Source organism: Neolamprologus brichardi, chromosome 1 (genome assembly GCF_056152115.1).
Source record: "Neolamprologus brichardi isolate AB-2024 chromosome 1, ASM5615211v1, whole genome shotgun sequence".
Taxonomy (NCBI): domain Eukaryota; kingdom Metazoa; phylum Chordata; class Actinopteri; order Cichliformes; family Cichlidae; genus Neolamprologus; species Neolamprologus brichardi.
Window position 1 is genome coordinate 18849481 of NC_142104.1, and position 20045 is coordinate 18869525.

Genomic DNA, 20045 nt, shown 5'->3' on the forward strand with positions numbered 1-20045 from the left:
CTTCTGTCTCGCTAGCTTGCCCTGCGCTCAGTGAATCTGCGTTCGACTACTCTGCCTAGGCTGGACTGTCGAACGCAGATCCACTGAGCGCTCAACACAGACAGCATCATCCGAAGGAAAGTTGATAAAATAAATTAAAAAATTTGTATTGTTCATACATATGCGTACCGAACCGAAAGCACTGTATCGAACGGTTCAATATCGATACGAGTATCGTTGCACCCCTAGTGTTGAGACAACCATACGTAGGGAGATAGTGGGGTTTTGGGAATGAACTTACTAAAAAATTCCAAAGCCAGGAGTTGTATTTTGGGACTGTTGGTCAAAGTGGAACAGTACTGTTTGCAGTGAGTGAAAAGCATTAAAAGGAGAAAAATCTGTTGATGAAAATGCAACACAATCCTGACAATTCACATCAGCTTCATTGATTTGATAAGCGTGAGCTGAGGTGCTTTGCTGGAATTCTTGACTTGCATCTTTGGGGAGGTTTATGCTGCATATTTTGTTTCTCAAAACACAAAATTCACTTAAGTCTATGTCTATGTGAATTAATTATAACTAACAAACAAACAAACAAAAACATTAAGCTGAATGCATAACAAACACTGGTTCTATTTCTTATATGGAAAATATTTCAGGGTTGAGGTTATGATGATTCCTCTATGTGCAGTTTTTGCTTTCTAGATTCAGTGAATCATGTAGGAAAAGAAGTAGTTCTCCTGATTCTGGGGGTAGACGTGAACTTTAGGGCAGTGATGGCGTAAATTAAAAAAATACAAACACACGAAAAACAATAATTAAAAAAGAATTGAAAAAGTTGGCGGGCTGAGAAATCTGAAGGACGAGAAATAATTAATCCCCAGCTGCAGAGTATGTTTGTTGCACTTGGACACCACTGCCCAGAAGAAAGTGGGTATGTCCTTAAAGATGATGACCAGAAGCCTCACGAGACTGTAGTCACAGTGATAAGAGTTTATAAACAATGTGGAAATATAGGCCATGCTTGCTGTTCTTCATCTAATTTTCAAACACTGTCAGATACATTTCTTTCTGTTTTTAGTATGGCTGTTATTGTCCCATAATTTATCTGCTCCTGTTCTTTGAGCCGCTCCTCTTTAAGTTACATGTTTTCAAAGCTTCTATAAGCCATCTCCTCAGTTTTGTTCTACCACCATCAATGCCCCGACTCTGGAGGAAGTCCAGTCTCTGCCTCTTGCAGTTTACTACTATAATTTACTGGACAACATAGAATGTTTTCTAATTTTCCCTCTGTACTTTGAATCACTTGAATTAAAGACTTTCAGCTTTAATTCAAATGATTTTATAAAAATTCTGCATGAACATTTTAGAAATTACAGACATTTTTATACACAGTCTCCTATTTTCAGAGGCACAGCCCTGTACACTTCCCAGTTCATCCTGCTGCTTCCATAAAGACTAGTTATGATGTTCCACTGCCAACCAAACATGCGCATGTTTGACACGAGGCATGCTTCAGATCATGAGCTCGTTCTGTACTTCTCCATACTTTTCTCCTCCCATCATTCTGGTACAAGTTAATATTGGTTCCATCTGTCCAAAGAACCGTGCAGGCTCTTAGATGTTTTCTGGCAAAGTCTAATTTGGCCTTGTTTTCGAGTGTTTTGCACCTTCATGTAAACCTTCTGTATTTACAGTAATGAAAGCTTCCTGTGATTGTAGACTTTGTTATGCCGACCTCCTTGTGATTGTTTAAATGTTGTGAAATTGTTTTTGTTAACCACGCAAAAAAATAAAAAATGCTCTCGTCGTGCTCTTCAGCTCAGTCTTCTGTCTTTTTCTCCAAAAAATCAGATTTTTGGACACTTCCAAAGTTTTCGCTGTCTTTCAGGTCGATTTATTGATTCATTTATTTAGACTAATGATGGCCTCCCTCACTCGTACTGACACCTCTGTGGGCTTCATATTTAAAACAGTTGTTGTGATTTGGCGTTATATAAGTAATACTGAATTGAATTGAAACAAATACTTTTATCTAGGATGTCACTCTAGGATGCTGCTTCCTGCTGGAGCATACTGGTCAAAAATGTTCATGTTTGTAGTTTTGGACTATATTTTGCTCCGAATTCCAAAGGATTTCTCCAGATTTAAATCATTGTCCAAAATGGCCTTGGTAGAAATGAGTCATGTCATCTGGGAGCTCAAAAAGTTTTCTTTTTCAACTTGTTTAATCTCAAATCCTCTTAGGTAACCATTACGCTGGATGTTAGTTTGAAAAGGAAACAAACCTTTTGGGTACTTCTAATTTATAGCACACCTCTGTTTCTGAGTAACATGTGTGCTTAATTTTCTGCACACTTTTACTAACTAGTCTGTTAGTTACTAACAGGTTTTTAGCTTTGTCTTGTTATTCATATCAACCCTTGGCACTAAATGTACCAGAGATAAATAGTTAAAACTGTGGAAAACTAATTAAAAAACACCCCCAAAACAAGCATTTTAGCCACACACATGCTAATTTGAGACACAGATGACAAACACATTTTTCTGCTTACGTTGTCCCACTTAGTCTGTGTTATTCAGTGTTTCTCATCGTCTTCGTGCATTTTCCTTTCCATTGCCACACAGCTGTACTTAATTCCAGGAAAACACACATAGCTTTTATTTACATCTAGCAACTCTCGTGGAGTTGTAGATGTGTTGTATCGCAGTCCAACCCCCACCCACCCTTTCTCCTAAGTGTATTATGTAAAGTAGACAATAAAAACGGTTTCATAACAGGTTGCTTTTTTGCTTCCTCAGTGCTTAATTATGAATTTCTGCTTAAAATACTATAATAATTTTACGCTGTATTCTTTTAGATGACTTAATTTGAATTGTAAAAGACTACCAATGCTGCTTCTGTTTTATTTTGAAGTCCCTTTTATAGCACGGGCGCTACTGCCTTTTCAAAAAAATATAAAAACAAATTGTTCCGAAAGTCAGTCGAAACACTGGCCTGAATTCAAAACAAAATGAAAACGGAATAATAATATACGCCCAATCTAAGCAGAGCAGTCGTTAAAGAAATATGATTTCACCGCACGACAATAAAATGTGTTCGAACAGAAGACACAGATGATGACTCTTCTGACAGCTTAAGCTGTTGGATGGTCCCCAGCTTGAGAGCCACATGGAAACATACATCTTACAAAACACTTGGTTTTGTGGAAATTCCACACAAGACAAAATGTCCTTTTCTTCCTTATGTGGTACATTATGTACCAGAAAGTGCACTTTCCCCATTTGTGATGTTAATATTTACCAGGTAACTGAATCTTACAATATTAACACTTTCACAAAAGTAGCGCAAACAGATAAATCTCGAGTTGAGCTCATTTTGTATTATTTATATCGCCAGAAAACCTGCTGTCTTTTAAAAGCTCAGACACGTGGTTCCAGGTTTGAGCCAGATGTTGCTCTGAGTTCAGAAAAAGTGCCAGAGAGGACTGAGACGAAGTGAGCTGCAGTTTATAAAGTCTTGCTTTTCTTCTATTTTCCTTGTTATGTGTCCAAAAATCATTGGTAAATCTCAGGCTGGCTTCAGGCTGAAAGGAGGCAGGTCGTGGAATCAAGTTTTACACTGTGCATATTTGTTTAGGGAAAGAGGTATCAGAGGTGAACTAGATATAAAGGTTATTGCAGGATATTTGCTACAGGAAGTCAAAGAAACTTTCACAGAAACTTTAATCGTTTGCCTTAATTTATTACTGCCCAACATTTTAACTGTATAAACGAACGCATTTCTGAAGATCTGTCTTTTAGTACTTATTGTAATGTCTTTCAGAATGTGCATTAGCTCCAACAAATGAGTGTATCATGTAAATTTATGTCTTGGATTAAGAAGGCTTCCAATCTGGTCAATGGCAGTGGTGTTTTGAAAGTCAGTTATGACAGAAAGAGGATTAAAGTCATCAGGCATACAGATGGAGAACAGACATCATGCAGGCAAACAAGCAGTGAAGTTGCTGGATCCCGTATGTGAATTGCATCACATAAAGCATCATAAAGTCTAGACGCATAAATAACACATGAATGGCTCACTAATAGATCCTAACAGGGTAATTCCATCTCAAATCAGCCAATTTTCAGAACACTTCCTATCTCCGATTTTGTTACAATGTTTACAGCGCAGTGTTTGAACATATATAATATGTGCTGTGAAATTTTAGCTTCATATATCAACGGAGCTTGCAAAGAAAAGCGTCTGGACTTCTTTAAGTTGCTTGAAGACGTTTCACCTCTCATCCGAGAAGCTTCTTCAGTTCTAAGGTCAAATGGTGGAGAGTCCCAGATATAAACCTAGTGGGAGTATCCCCCCCCACAGAGGGCCAAAAGGACCCCCTGATGATCCTCTAATCGCCTGAGCCAAGGTGTGAAACTGGGTGTGGGTCCCAATCAGCCAGGGTTTCGGGTGAGCTCATTGTGAAACCTGGCCCCACCTTATCATGCGAATTCCTGAGGTCAGATGGCCCAGGATGTGAGTGGGCGTTAGAACTGAATTTGACCTTAGAACTGAAGAAGCTTCTCGGATGAGAGGTGAAACGTCTTCAAGCAACTTAAAGAAGTCATATACTTCATATATCAACTACTTTTCAATATATATATTTTTTTGAAAAATGGTCACTTTTTGCAGCAATGTTTGAACATTAATATCTCACAGGATATTAGGATAAAAGCCTGAAATCTTCACCGGTTGTTCTTACCATCAAAATTAACCAGGATCTGTAGTTTGGGACAGAAGCATCAAAAATTGTCGGACTATTAGATTGTTAAGAAATTGAAAAAAAGTCCAGCACTCCTGCAAAGTCCCGTATTTGAGCACACATTAATAAAAACATTTTAAGTTATAATTGAAGACACACACACACACACACACACGCACACACACACACACACACACACACACACACACACACACACACACACACACACTTTGCAATTGTTTTATTAATTTTTTGCACATGTTGCACTTGCTTCTTTGCACTTGAAAAACCCAGCCTGAGAGGGGTTACTAAATGCATCACAAATGCGCAAGTCTGTTGCACAACTTTAGTGCTCTCCCACTGTCTCTCTCTCGCTGTAGTGCTCTGGGAAGGTATGAAGACAAGAAAACCAAAACATGGCTGTGCTTTCTTCCCGAGAACATAGCTGTTCTTGAGTCAGTACATAACCATAAAAATTTGAATCATTGATGTGTCACATCTGACTTTCAAGACATCACCTGTCAGTAACCAGATTCTTAAACCAAGATATAAGTACGTGTACATGATACACTGATTACTGGAAACTAATGCACACCATGGAAGACATTACTCAACAAAGAACACGTGGACGATCAGACGTGCGTCTTCTGTGTCCTTCTTCACAGTGGAAAAACCCAAATTATGAGCCTATGTGGCAGTTTTGGTTCTTACTGTGTAAGCAGGGGATTTCAAGGATTGCCTACATCACAGTGGCCAACAGCCAGTCGTGTTGCTTCTCACTCAGCTTTCAACTTTTATTTTTTTTTACTCCATCGCAAGTCTTTCTCTTTGTATTTTTGTGTGTACTATGTGGATTGCCCTAATTTGGATGTGCATTTTAGTCAAGTGGCCAAACTTCAGCATTGTGGAGCTCTTGGGAGGTACACAGAGGAGAAACCAAACACATGTCCCTGCCTTGTCCTAGCAAACACAGCTGTTACTGCGTCCCCACGTCACCCCTCGCCGTCTGAACTCGTTTGCCCAGAATTCCCCTGGCCAAACAAACCAAGCAGGTCAACACAGAAGTAGCAGCCAGTTTATACTGAAAATGTGCTAAACAAGCATTCATTCAGGGCTCAAAGGCAACACAAGTAAGTGCTGCCTTCTGCAAGTACTGTGCCTCATAAGTTTGAACAGGAATATCAGTGTAATATGTTGTAATTAACTGGGTATAAACACAACAGAGTTCACCTTTTGTTTCTGTAGTTTGTCGTGTATTCATGATAGAATTAATAATTCCCTGTAAGGGTTTAAACATGGCTATTTATGAGTTCTGTAGTTGTTGTTCTACATTTTAGGTATGTAGTATGTTCACATTTTATTTAGGTAAGGTTAGGTCATTAGACAGACTGGGTATGTTTATAGCACCTATTTCAAAGCAAGTCTTTTACAATCGGTATAAAAGAGAAAAAGAGTGTTTTACACGCACTGTTTCACATGAGAAAACTAGATAAAAGTGCTATAACAATCTTGAAATTCTTATATGTAAGTGGGAAAGGCCAATTTTATTGGTTTGTCTTTTTGTCCATTGGCCTCTGATGATCTATATTGTCTAATAAATAGCAGATACACTGAGTTTTTGTATAACGCCTTTGTGTAGATGAATGATTTTCTCAGTTGCTCAGGACTATGAGACTTCCATCTGTGTGGCTGTTTTCAAGTTTTTAGCCTGGAGGGGAAATCTAGAAGTCCGTGGATCTGGGCCTTTGCTGTGAGTGGTTTTTTAAAGTGACCTTTTCTCGGGTTATCAAAACTACATAAATCATCAATGTTTCAGAGAAAGCATGCCGTGGCCTGTGTTCCATAACTTCTACAGAACAAACACGTTTTTTGGGCAATCTTTAAATCCATTGTACTGTGGTGCCAGCAGTCATGTTTCCTTCCTTTCTATTATTGTGAATTTTGGACCAGTAAACCTTCTTCGTCATTTTTAAGAACCTTGTGAAAATTATACATTCAACACAGAGCCGTGACTCATATATGATATAGATAAGGTGGATTTGAGGACATTTTTCTTTTCCAAAATACACTAAGCACAGACTTTGTGCAGCATTAGGAAGAATCCATTCTATTTATAGTTATACTTAAACAACTGATCAAAGACGGGCACACTGTTAAACTCTGGATTTATGGTGACACTGCAATTTTTGTCTGTCTCCATTAGTTAAATAATCTAAAGTTTACTGGGCAGTAGAGTACAGTTATATAACTTTGTAAGAGTATTAAAAACAGACCAGATCCTTTTTTTTCTTCATTGGTTATCTATACAATCCTGAAAACAATAAGTGCTACATTCCAGGGATGGATGAACCTTTGTTTCGTTTGGATTTAATTTAAAGAAAGAAGGGTTAAAAAACAAACAAACAAACAAAAAAATACAACATTTTCCCTTCAAGAAGGACGCAGCAGGAATCACTTTTATTTCAAAGCAAGAATGTTTTTGTTTTTTTTGGTTGGTTGGTTGGTTTTGAACAACAGAATAATTTAAGTGAACATTCAGTTCTACCTGTTCCTTCAGGATCCCTGATTGAAATTAAAGCAAGAGCAGCTGTCTGTACAGCTATATTTAGGTTGAACAGCTTCAAACACATAATACAAAGAAGACTGCTGTCTGTTCATCCTACCTGAGGGGGGCAGAAAAAACATCTGGGAGGTGGACCCACTGGTCTGGATCGAAAGACACATGCAGCTTTGCCTTAATGGGAAACAGACGTGTTTATTTTTGGATGTATACGTAGAAATTCTCCCACCTGTGATGCAAAAGCAATACTATTGGTAGCAAAGAGTTATCTGTTATCCATAATGGTAGTATATAATAATGGCAAATGACTAGAAATAGTGGCAAATGCACACTTCAGTACAAGACAGAAATAGAAATGTAAGGCAATGATAGTGTAGGTTTTATTTAAGTTAAGGTGATTTTTTTTTTTAGTTGTTTGAAGTTAGTAAGATGGAGAGTATGGGAGCTAAATGGAAAATTGCACAAGTGATCTTCAGGGTATAAGCGGCAGCAGGTCTGAAACTCACTGGCCAACAGATCAAACCAACAGTCACTTTAGTGTAATGGATGTACTTTACAGTGTTTGGGAGAAAATCCCAACGATTAAATTATCTTTTATGAGCAAGCACTTTACTATGGTGGGAAGGAAAAACTCCCTTTTAACAGAAGGAAACACTCCAGTAGGACCTGGATCAGGGCAAGGCAACCATCTGCCATGACCAGCTGAGGGGTGAGGGGAAAAGAGAAAAGAAGAAAGACACGAGGAAAGAAAGAGCACAGACAGTCAACATTCTGCAGAGCTATGTAAACATGTAGAGAGTGAAAGGAGGTGAGTGGAGGAGAAGTGCGCAGTGCATCACAGTATAATACATGAAATCTTGCAGCACTTAGAGACTAGTGCAGCAATATTAAGGGTTTGTTCAGGGTCAACTGATCTAGTCTTAACTATAAGCTTTATCAAAAAAGTGTTGCTACCCGCAATTGGTCAAGTATGTACTTAGTGTTTTAAGTAATACAGCGGCTGATCCACTATTTCTGTTTCGTCTCTTTTATGTTTTCTTGGTCTCTTAGCGATAGAACCCAAAACTGTTATGTAGACCAACATTTAGCAACTTTACAAGATTGGGTAAAACAAGGCCTTTCAGTTGCAGATTTTTTTTTTTCACCATGAGCTGTTCTTTTCATTGACTAATCAAAATATAACTCCTGTAATACAGAAATGAGTATATCTTTCAATAAAACGAATGCCGTATTTTCAGATGTTTTTTATTTTTATTTTTAAAAAGATGCATAGTATCCACATCAAATTTTAATGGTTTCTTCTTTTGCACATACTCCACCACTTGGACATTATGCAGAGTTCCTCCAGAAAATCAATGCTACTTTAGTACTGTTATTCTCAAAGGATGTCAACCATGAGGTGGAGATTTAGCATTAATCTGTGGAGTTTGAAACTTTTTTAGAATACTAACAATCTGTAATCATGTGTTTGTCTTTAAACTATGGGGTTTACCACAAGAGTTTCTCAGTCTTTCTTTTATTTTTTTTCACAAATCCGAATTTAACTTACTTTTACTTACTTAACTCTGTATACTATTCTTTTGTTCCAAATGGTACAGGTCATCAAATTTTGGAAATTCGTGTGGTTTCAATAAAAACTTTAGAACTTGCATTGCTGAAGGTATGATTGTTAACATGTCTTGGTTTGATGATATTATCGTTTCCCTTCTTTTTTCTGAATTCCTGGCACAACCAAATATTACTGTGTCATAATTAAGCCCTTTATGCCCTTTAAGAGCGCGATTCAACACAGGACAATATTTGTACAGCAGAAATTCAAGAAGCTCCAACAAATTTGTGACTCTCCTACATGAAAAGCAGACAGCTGATCTTTGATGTAGAAACTAAATAGGTTAAATATTGTTTTTAAAAGAACATTTAGCAGAGACAAAAAAAAAGCCCTGCCTCTGGACTCCCTCCACTGTGAATGTAAGGGATGACACTGACAACTGAGAGCAAGTATTCAGCTTTTAACACTTCAGCATCACTTCGCTCTCTGCTGAGCTTGACAGATCAATAGACTGCCTCACAGCAGGGCCTTGGGAAGTAAAAAGACATCACAGCAGTGTCACTGCTTACCTTTTTACAGTGACAATGAAACCCGAGTATGACAAGGACCCCAATTTGGCAGCTATCTTGTGTTCCCGTTTAAAAGCCTAATTAACTGTTTGATTGGCTGTGAGAGTCAGTGCTGGGCGAGTATGTGAAAAATGAACAATCCACTTCTAATTATTTGTCAGTTCAAATAGATATGATTGCGTAATTACAGTCCCTAACCTGAACCCTTCAAAGATGAACACTGTGACAGAGTCTGTTTGGGAAACTCAAGTTTATTTAGACTATATTCAGTGAAGCAGTCCTGCTGGCACCGTATGTCATTAAAAGTACCTGAGTCTGACTTAAGAGTTGTGTTGTTGCACAGAAAGTTTTTCAGAAAAAATGCCCATTTGGAGATTTTTCCACTCATCTTTTTGTTTCCAAAAATCCTCCCATTCATGATAAAACTGTTTCTCAATTCTCCCACACGTGCTGATTGGTGAATGTAGGTCAACACAGATAAATTTGAAACCTCAGATTTTGTAATCACTACATGTTGTTTCCAATTATTATTTTTTTTAACTTCAGGAAAAGTTTGAGGAAAGTTGCCGGACAATCATTTTGTTTGTTGTTTTTTTCAGGGCAATAGAGAAAGAGTCAACTGCACTATCTATTGATTCAGCCATCAAAAAAGGTCTTTCTGCAGACAGAACGTGATTTTGGCACGTTTCCTTTAATTTTCTGTGCTCTACCATTAAAATAAGCAGGAAAATGTATTTATTTAAGTTAGAAACGTTAGAAAAAGGTCTTTTTTAAAATTGTAAATATACAGTTCTTTTAGTGTATTTATTCTTTTTCTTCTGCGTCAAACATGTGGTTGGGGCATACTTTCTGTGCCAAACACTGTTCTGCATTTGCTGTAAAGGAAATAGAAACTTCCAGAAAATTTCCAGGGTCTTTGCTGAAGAAGCAATTCTTTTTCTCGAATTACACCAAACCACATTAAAGTTACATATTGTTTTATATACTTCTTCCAAAACTGATGATTCTTCCACTAGTTAAGAGTATGCTAATATGTCACCGACCTGATGTTGTCTTAAAAGACAACATCTAAGTATTTAGTTTTTAGGAAAGCACATGTGGTAGATATTCAGGACAAAGGAACTAACAGTCAATAATATGTTTAGATTATACATACTGCTGTGAGTATTGCTGTCCATGCCTCCATGGTAGAGGAAAGGATGGATTTCTTTGTGGGGATGAAGGTAACAAAACAATGAGGGTAGCAAGAAAGAAGAAACGGGTTGCAGACCATAATTTTGCCACTGAGTTTTACTGCTGAGCCTCTAAGCTTCAGTGCTGTTGAGCCCTCATCACTCATCACATCAAACCTTTCTAATAACAACCTTCACTGCTCATCTAAGTGAATTCTTTCAGGAACAGGTACAGCAGGTATCTGGTTGATGGTGATAACTGTTTTTATTTAAAATATTCTTTTTTTTTTTACACTCCTTTAATTATTTCCGCAGCAAATTGTTGACACCATTAGTCAAGGCTTTCATTTGGGATAAAACAATAGCCCCACAGCTCCAACTAATATGTTCAAGCACTGGCTTTTTGTGCCCTCTGCTGACAGATGATGGATTTTGCATTTCAGCTTTCTACGTATTATGCTATAATTTGTTACTTACTGTAGTGTGTGCCTTAGCTTTCTTTTGCACTCATCATTAGAAAGTGTTGCATGTCATTATTCCAATTTTTCACGAGTTCCTGTATAAAATATAAACTTTTTATTTTTTGTTGTTTCTCAGATAACAATAACATTATTTTCTCAGTAGTGATTCATAATTGCATGTATGTAGCTTATGTATGTATGCAGCTGAGTGTGAGTATTAGTATGTTTGCTGGTTTGAACTTGTAGCATTTCCCGGTTTCCTCAGTTAAGTTGTTTTTCACGGGGTTTCTTGGTGTGGACAGGTGCCTTCGGTATGTTGTGGGCACGCTGGCAGACTCTCCATGTCTGTACACCTCAGTGCCAGTCTATGTGGGCAGCAAGGAAGCCACTTGTAGGAGCTGTGTGAGATACACAAATTTAATGGCACACGAGGATTCAGTGCATATCAGTTATTTTCCGTTTCAGCTTCAGGTGTTACCCATTAAATGCTGATGTAAATACGCTTCTTTTTCTGATGTCGTAAAACCGCTAAAAGTAGGAAGATCTGCTACGTTGTTACTAAAAAGCTATAGCTTCAAAAGCAAAGTTTCTCAAATAAGCTGTTAAATTAGCAGTGAGGGTTTGATCAGTCAATACTCACCCATTGAAGCATGACAGATCACAGATGGGAAGGTTGCAGGTGAAGCATTCAGGTCATTCTGCTGGTCTTGAGTAGGGTCATTTCCTGCAGGCACAGGACAAACTGAAGCACACAGTAAGAGTGACAGAAAATAAACACTGAAAATACAAAATAGCAAAGTTAGTGTAAATATATACTGCTGCGTATTGGAAATGACTCAGCTTCAAGTTTGATGTCAGTTGAAGCTCACTTTAGACTTCTTGTACATTTCCTTTAACTAAACACAGCAGCAGATTGTTATACCTGTACAGACTCCTTGTCCCGTTTCAGTTCCCTCCCCTAGCAACATTTCCTGCAGCAGGCTGTCCATTTTGGCCTCGCCAAGCAGCTGTGCTAAGTGAAGAGTCTCAACCATCTGCCAGGCCACACTCTGCAGGGGAGGCAGGATCAGCAGGAGTTCCCCAAACCTTCCTCGCTGCTCACATGTTGCTTCTTCTAAGAGAAGATGGGCCTGGAAACGGAGATGTCGAACCACCTGAGGACTCTTCAGTCCCGAACAGTCTGCATTACATAAGGTAAGAAAGTCTTACGTAAATATAATATTGTATAAGGGAACCACTTAAATAAATGCACTTTGGTCAAATTTAATCTAAGCATGGGTAACCATAAGTTTAAAGTGTAAATGAAAGAAGAAAAGAAATAATAAGACAATAATAAAAATAATATCAACAATCCTCACAGAATGAAATTCACTGAATAAGAACTGCCCAACTGATCATCACGAAGACAAACCAGAATCCTGTTAGAATAATGTTTTGTAGATAGATTATGTAAAATATGAATTTTTAGTCTAAATACGAAATATTCTGTTTGAAGCAAGAAAAAACAGACCCATCCCATCTATAAAGCATTGTTGATTAGGCCTGCCTTTCAATGTCTGGGCCAGCACAGCTCTCCTTAATTAATGCAGCAATGAATTCCAAGTTATGCAATCACTTTTTTACAGGAAATATCTATCTGTGGACTGAATCTACACCCACAGTAGGTGGTGCAGAAAGACAACAAACGTCAGGATGGTGTTCAAGTGCTGAAACCCAATAGCAGTTGAAGCTAGTTGGACTTGTGTGAGAGTCTGTTGACGTTTTACGGTAATAATTATCCAGAAATATAGCAAATTCACAAACTTTTTCTCCAGTTGAATGTTATCTATTTAACAGATGTAATTACTTATACAAGGCTAATTTTGTATAATTAGGGGAAAGGTGTGATGGGAGTGTTAAAAAATAGTTTCAAGTGCAAATGAAAAAATAAGCAAAGGGTTGAATGAACTATATGTGGATAAAATTGAAATCAAACCTAGAATATGACTGATTATATTCATCTCTGTCTTGGACAGAGATGAATATGTTTGCCAGTTCAGACCCTTTGGTCTATCCCTACCACAACAGGTAAATGGGGAATGAAGTTAAGCAGGCAGCCTCTCTGCCTGACTGCCAAGAATGCCACCACATCCTGATATTAGAAAATCTCTCTGAAACATACTGAACTCAGGCCGCTCAGACTAAACTATAGCTGAAATTGGCAAGAACAGTAAACCAAGAGAGAACATAAAAAAATCTGCCTTTTTTCAGTGCAATAGAAAAGGGCAAACAGAAATCAACCTCATTCACCTTCTCACATGCTGACTGAACTAACCTGGGGCAAAGAAGACAATCGTCCGGAGGCAAGCAAACTCTTTGTCTGTGATGACCAGCTCTCTGAGAGGTTTGACCAGCTCCTCTTGAATTCTGAATGCCACTCTGGATATCTCTACTTCTGCACCTCTCGGTGGAATCACAAAGTCATTACCTAGTCAATTAAGAAAAAGATATTCATTCATGTCCAGGAAGTTTACGTGTGAAGTTCAGGCTACAATGCACAAAATACTACAGAGAACACATCTGTCCTACCTAGAAGAATGACATTATTGTAAGGCAGTGAGCGTCTTGCTGCCCCTAAGATAAGATGTTCTGCAGAGTGGGTTCGTAGAAGGGTTACCTGCAAGCACACATACACGGGTTTCACATAATATAAAGAGTCAAACTTGGCATGGACAGATATATCTTAGCTGTTTAGTATAAAAGGTTCAATCCTCTTTGTACCCTGTCATCTATTGGAAGGCTACAAAACTCTGGGATGTGTTTAGCCCATTCCACCAGCAGGAGGAGTTGCTGCTTCATGGACTCGAACACCTCTCCCACACCTGCTGTCTTCTTGGTGGTGATGTCATGGCTCCTAGGAGAGAGAAGTGCTGGGAACTGAAAGAAACAAAGTATAATCTGAATTCACAGTAAACACAGTACCATGGACGTAAACCTTAGTGTATGTGCGCGATTAAGAAGATAAACCGCAAACATGCTTTTTTTTTTTAATGGATCAGTTGGACCACATAACAATCCATTTCAAAATTCCTGCATTGCTGTAATTAGTGTACCAATCGTCTCTCTATGCTGCAGTAAACCCTGATAACAAACACTTGCAGTCTTACATGGTGTCCTACTGAGTTCCTTACTATACTATGTGAAATCAGACAATGCCAAGTTCTATTTTCTTACATGTACAACAAGAGAAATCACTCTAAGAGACACTGTCTGACGTGACATTGTGCTACTTAAAACCTGCTTGAAGACTGCCTGATAACAAATGCTAAAGCACACCAATGCTTTGTAACATCACATTACTTCTTCATATTAGTCATTGTGTCAACACAGTTTGTTGCATAGCACTTAACAAATTACAGGTATAAGAAGTGTTATGGACAACACTCTTTTCTGCACACTTCATCCAATTTGGATATTAGTCTCCATTTAAAGTGTAACAATTATAACAGACTTGAATTTAGATAACTGCTGTTTTAAAAACAGCACATCGGCTCAAATATCATGCAAATGCACATGAGTGGGCTCCTGTGGCTCAAGTGTTAGTGGCTGCCCTCTAATCATGAGATGCACCCAAACAGTCCTTCAAAGAAATGCTTTCTGTAACTGCTGTAAGGTTAAAAGACGGTTCATAAGTGCAGGGCAGTTAAGAAGAATCACTTTGTTCAGTAGCTGTGTGCTCTAACATCTTTTTGCGGTCTTGCATTTATTTGACTTCAGATTAATCTTTAATACTTAAGGATCAAAACTATTTTCCTTTTCTGTTAAATTCAGTTAACTTTTTGGCTTACTGCGAACCAAAATTAATTCATTTAAATCATGTAACCTTAGAATTTTCCATCTCTTAGCTTTATTTAAATCATTTCTAAAATGATTTTTTTAAAAAAAAACTGGTATACACATTAAAAAAGGATTAATTTCTGCCAAACATCTAAGACCAGTAGCGTGTTACCTGCTGAACAGTGGTCTCTGCCTGCAGCAGCACACTGATGGACAAAGTGCCCACTGTCTGCTCCTTGGCTCTCTGACTGTTGATGCAGTCTCTCTCATTCTGAACAGCTGGACATTAAAGAGAGGAAAGAACCATCAGGCAAGCTTCTTGGCATCTCCGCACATTAGTCCTGCACTTGACTGTTTTTTTTTTACTCGCCTCCTCAGCAAATACATCCCGAAAGAAATGCCCTACTCTTCATCTCAACAGAGTCCCTCTATCCCCCGTGACACTGAAGCTGCTGTTTGTGGCTATATTAGCCACGCCAAATGCTGCATACTCAGGAAATGTGGCACAAATTGGATAAAAATAAAATTCTCCGGGAGTCTCTTTAAGTTTCCTTCTGTTTGCATATTTAAGTGGATTTAAAGGAGTATCGAGTGAGTAAATGTTACATTCCTTAATATGAAATAACTGAGAGGATGATGAAATGTGATACGAATGGGTGCACAATTATGTTTCATATAATGCTGGCAACATCCTACTCAAGGTTTATCACTGGTAAGTATAAAGTTGCAGAAGAGGAAGTATGGGGAACCAATAAGAAGTATGTAGTACATCTAAACGTAAACCTGGTGACGTTAATATTTTAATCCAGCCGTGTAGACTTTCTTCGGTTTGATGTGCTTTAATGTGACATTTTGTTTTTGACAGCTTCTTACATTTGCTACTGACAGTAACAGTTGATGTGGAGGCTTGGGCGCTCGCTGATTAAGATTATATTTTGAAGGGAAGATGTCATCACATGTTGTTGACCCATCCGCAAGTGTCATTAGAAACACGGCAATCTGGATGGCCTCAGACTAATTCTAAAATGGCTCTACAAAGTCAGACAACACAACCAAGTGTCAGAGTAATCAGTCATCAGAGGTGTCCTCTCAGCAACCAATCTGGAGCACATTAATCAAACTAAAGGAGGAAAAGGAGCAGCAGCGGCACCAGCAGGGTCCCTGTGTACTTCACTGACATGGTGCTGCATGACAATGTCACAAATGAGCCTTCTGTGGAACATAAATTCAGTTTAGTTTTGGAGTAAACAGTTACACGGCTTACTCGGAGGTCAAGTACAAAATAACACGATACTGGAGACTTGTTCAATATTTTACTTATCCGTTCCCACAACAGCTGTACTTGAAAGTGTTATTAGAACATGTTATGCAAATCAGGCAAATTAATGAAATACACGTTTAAAAGCACACCGCTGGCCGTGACTTCAAAGGGTTGTGAGCAACTGCTGTCCAGAAAAATGGAGAGCAAATATTTGGCCGTGCTCAGCTGTGTTAATTATTCATGTGAAACGAGGCCCCTTTGATTGCATCGCTTTCTCCTTGCTTCTCAGTAGGAGTCGATAAAAGATAAAGCCAACGATAGACTCAGTCCACGTAAACACACCTGGAAATTGACACTGACACGTTCACTGTTTCTCAAGAAAGATTTTTTTTCCGCTTTTTTTGACGAAGTGATATTGATTGTTTTATTTTTCATTGAAGCAGACAGGTTTAAATGTAAAAATACAGAGCAAAATGTGAGGTCCTGAATATTCTCAATACGGTATAGCTGAACCTTTTATGTAGGTTGTTATAGCTAAGTACATTTCTTTTTTTCAAATTAAAGACTAAAAGAAAGTTGTATTACACAAAAAAGAAAGTCTTAACTCTAACCTTCCTTTCTCATTCCGGCCTTGAAACACTTTCGTAGTCTGCAGTAGCGGCACTGGTTCCTTTTGTCTTTGTCCACAATGCATTGCCTGTCGAACCTGAAACGAATGCATCGTAATGTATAAGAGCTTCATCTCAAGCACAAACAGTTCAGTCAGAGTTTCAGAGAATTTACGCCGCTAATGTTGCACTGAATGGTTAATCTGCAGCTTTAAAGTGAGCAGCAGAGGTCAAGTAAGGCTCCATTATTAATTTTTTTGAATTTGCTAGTAATGTACTTTCTGAATATAAATGTTATAGCTCAAAGTATGTTAAACCATTAAACCAAAGACTTCATTTTAATATTTTGGTGATTTGTTTTAGGTATAGAAAAATTGTTATGCTTTGTACAGCAATCAGCTGGCCCTACGATAGTACTCACCTACAGCTGTAAGTGTGGTTGTTGCGAATGCTCCTCCTGAAGAAGCCCTTGCAGCCATCGCAACTGGGTGCACCGTAATGTTTACCTGTGGCTCTGTCTGCACATATGAAGCATTGAGTCTTCGCGCCATCGGCCCCTGACAGGGATGAGGAGGATGCTGACACTACTGAACCTATGGGACAGCAGAAAACTTTCAGATAATATGCCTGCAAGGAAACGTTTGAAAAGCCGTCCACTGTAAGAAAGTGGGATTCTCTATGACCCTTTTTAGCTGGTCACAAACGAATAAATAAATATCTCTGAGCTGCTTCTAAACAACACAAACAGAAAGATGGCCATACTTCAAAGAACCTCTACTTTGATAGGAACAAACTTGTGATGTACACAGAGGATCTGTTATGATCTTGTTTTCAGTGGTAAGTTACAACTAAAATGTTTTCACCTGAATCTAAATGCATAAAGCACGTTAAACCACTTATTACTGCATTGCATTATTGTTGCATGTAAATCTGTGAATGAAAGCTACATTCAAAAAATGATGTTACCTAAACTAAACACTGATCAAGTGAGTTACCGATAGAGATGTTTTACTTGGAAAGAAAGAAAACACAATTTTGCCTTGACCTTTCTTCCCCCCATTACATTAGAGTGAAAAATACACTGAAAACCACCTTGTGTCTACCACACTGTTATGTTGCATTTCACCTCCATGTCTGTCCAGACCTTACCTTTGACCTCTTGGATATAAATTGTGCAAGAGTCAGGATTGCAGAATGTACCTTTAAGGCATTTTTTGAGAAGCAGTGTTATAAGTTGGAGAGGCTTTTCCTGTCTCTGAGCTTCTGTTTCCATTTGCGTTTTAACTCAAATTGTGACTGAGGGCAGGCTACATGTGATGAAACAGTCACCATCCAACTGGCTGGTGTAAGGTGAGTAAGTGTGTAATAAACAAGAAGCAGTCTGGAAAACAAGCATTAGTGTGGTTGTGTGTTTCTGGCTATCATCTTATGTTACAAATATCACCATTTCAATATCTTTTTATATTAGACATGTATGTGATATTTTTTGTCACAATTAGCTAACCAAGTCTTGAATTCTGCCAAAAAGTATTTTATGAGGTCACGTAGAATATTTTGACCAACTCCGATCAGCTCATCCTTGATTCATTTTAGGATTGTAGCTTCTGATTACCATCTATTTAAGTTGTAACTGTACTCTGCATTCTAATTATGCTACACTTCCATCTAACCCATTAACAGAAACACGTAATGAATCATATTTCACCTCTGTGAAAATAAATACCCTTGTACACAGAGATGAATTTGCAGAAAGGTGCTGATTATGCACTTTTGAACCCCTCAGAATCCTCTTTGCACTGCTTCATAGCTGGAACAGTGTGAGGATAATAAAAGCAGGGTTATAGGTAATGATATCAGCTGTATATGAATGGCATGGACCCCTAAGGAACACTGTACCCATGAGTAAAAGGTAATTCCCCATTTAATTAAAGCAGTTTAGAAGCCAGTTAAGAACCAAAGTCCACTACTCTCCTCTGGCTAATTTTACACTGGGCACTCAGCCTCCCACCGTGTTGCTCTAAACTGCATCTTACCCCTATTGTTGCAGGACTGTCTCGCTTTAAAAGCACTGACCATCAAATATGCCATCTTGGTGTAATATTCCTGCACTAATGCACATATTTTACATGCCCCCAGCTATAATGTCTGTAAATTGCACACTTAGTTTAGGCAGATGAAGCAGCTAGGGATTTTCAATTTAACAAGGAAATGCTTTCTGTGGCCAAAGATCAGCTAGATTGAATTAAGAGATTAGAATACATTTGCCTCGCAGTTATCTGGATTTAAAGAGCAGCCTAGTAGTGAAGCTTCTTCATTTAAATTGGCAAGGAAAGGGGCTGATTCAGCTCAACAGAGTCCTAATTAGAATGACATTAGATCAGAATGTAAACTGATGTAGACCTATGGAAAAAGTAATCTGCAACTATTTTGATAATTTATGCCTTATACATAAACATTTTTATGCAACAATGCCCGATATGGACTATGGACTTGGACCTTGGACCCTGTGAAACTGTGGCATTTCATACTTGTACATAATTTTGAGTATTAAAATAAGGTTAGCTGGACCCAAGTAGACTAATTAATAAAAAACAAAAACTAGATTCCCAAAGTGATGCATTTTCAAAGCAGATCTCTTTTTAATATTCAGTTATGCAGTTTCAGTATCTTTTGGTGTGACAGTGGACAACACTCTGAAGATCTATACTTGTAATCAAGAGCAATTTAGGTGAAAGCTCATCATACCTGTTTTATTTGCTCGTAGAGGAACCAGCATCATGTTGTTTAACAGTTTAGTCTCTGTGCTGCCATGAGTGCACTCCAGTTTAAGGATAGTCCCGGTAAGCTTCATGGTCTCTGGACTCTGTGAAGGGTTTCTGAGATACGCAAAGCTCCAGCAGTGTCAATTTTAACTTCCAGGTCATGCATTCGGCTTAGTTCTCATCCCTCACAAGTTTCCCGTGTGTGGGTCCAATTCTTTTCGTTCGCACTATTGTTTGAAAGCTTTTGTTTTTGTGCTCTTGAGCCACTCTACAGGTATTAATCTTCTTTAAAATGTCACTTGTAACATTCTTGTGGTGTGCTGAAAAGCTTGCACCATGATGGTCCTCTCAAGTGACCTCTCATTGACTGAAATTAGGTCGTTGTCCGTTTGCTTTTTTTCTTATCTGTATCTGCAAAGCATATCTAGGGGAAAGTTCAGAGACAAACTTGGCTCACTGTGATGAGCACAAATAGATAAGACCAGTGTTAGTTAGATGTTAAAAATATAAATGTCTTGCTCTTTTTCTTCTTTTTATTATTTATTTATCTAGCTTTATTAGGA

The 20045-nt window shown here is 38.2% G+C and overlaps 1 protein-coding gene across 2 annotated transcripts; it reads right to left on the reverse strand.

Moving 5' to 3' along the window:
• Positions 1–8581: 8581 nt before the first annotated feature.
• Positions 8582–19833, reverse strand: hnf4b (hepatic nuclear factor 4, beta). 2 transcript variants are annotated; one of them, XM_006780119.3, is made up of 10 exons: positions 19466–19833; positions 17142–17313; positions 16724–16818; positions 15024–15130; positions 13796–13951; positions 13604–13691; positions 13350–13502; positions 11958–12215; positions 11676–11759; positions 8582–11433 (listed from the first exon to the last, which is right to left on the reverse strand). In XM_006780119.3, the coding sequence occupies exons 1-10, from the start codon at positions 19569–19571 to the stop codon at positions 11390–11392; spliced, it is 1263 nt and encodes a 420-aa protein (XP_006780182.1). In that variant the 5' UTR covers positions 19572–19833; the 3' UTR covers positions 8582–11389. The 2 variants fall into 2 exon arrangements, with proteins under 2 accessions (XP_006780182.1, XP_035770378.1); XM_035914485.2 differs by having other exon boundaries at positions 11676–11777.
• Between the last annotated feature and the right edge of the window lie 212 nt (positions 19834–20045).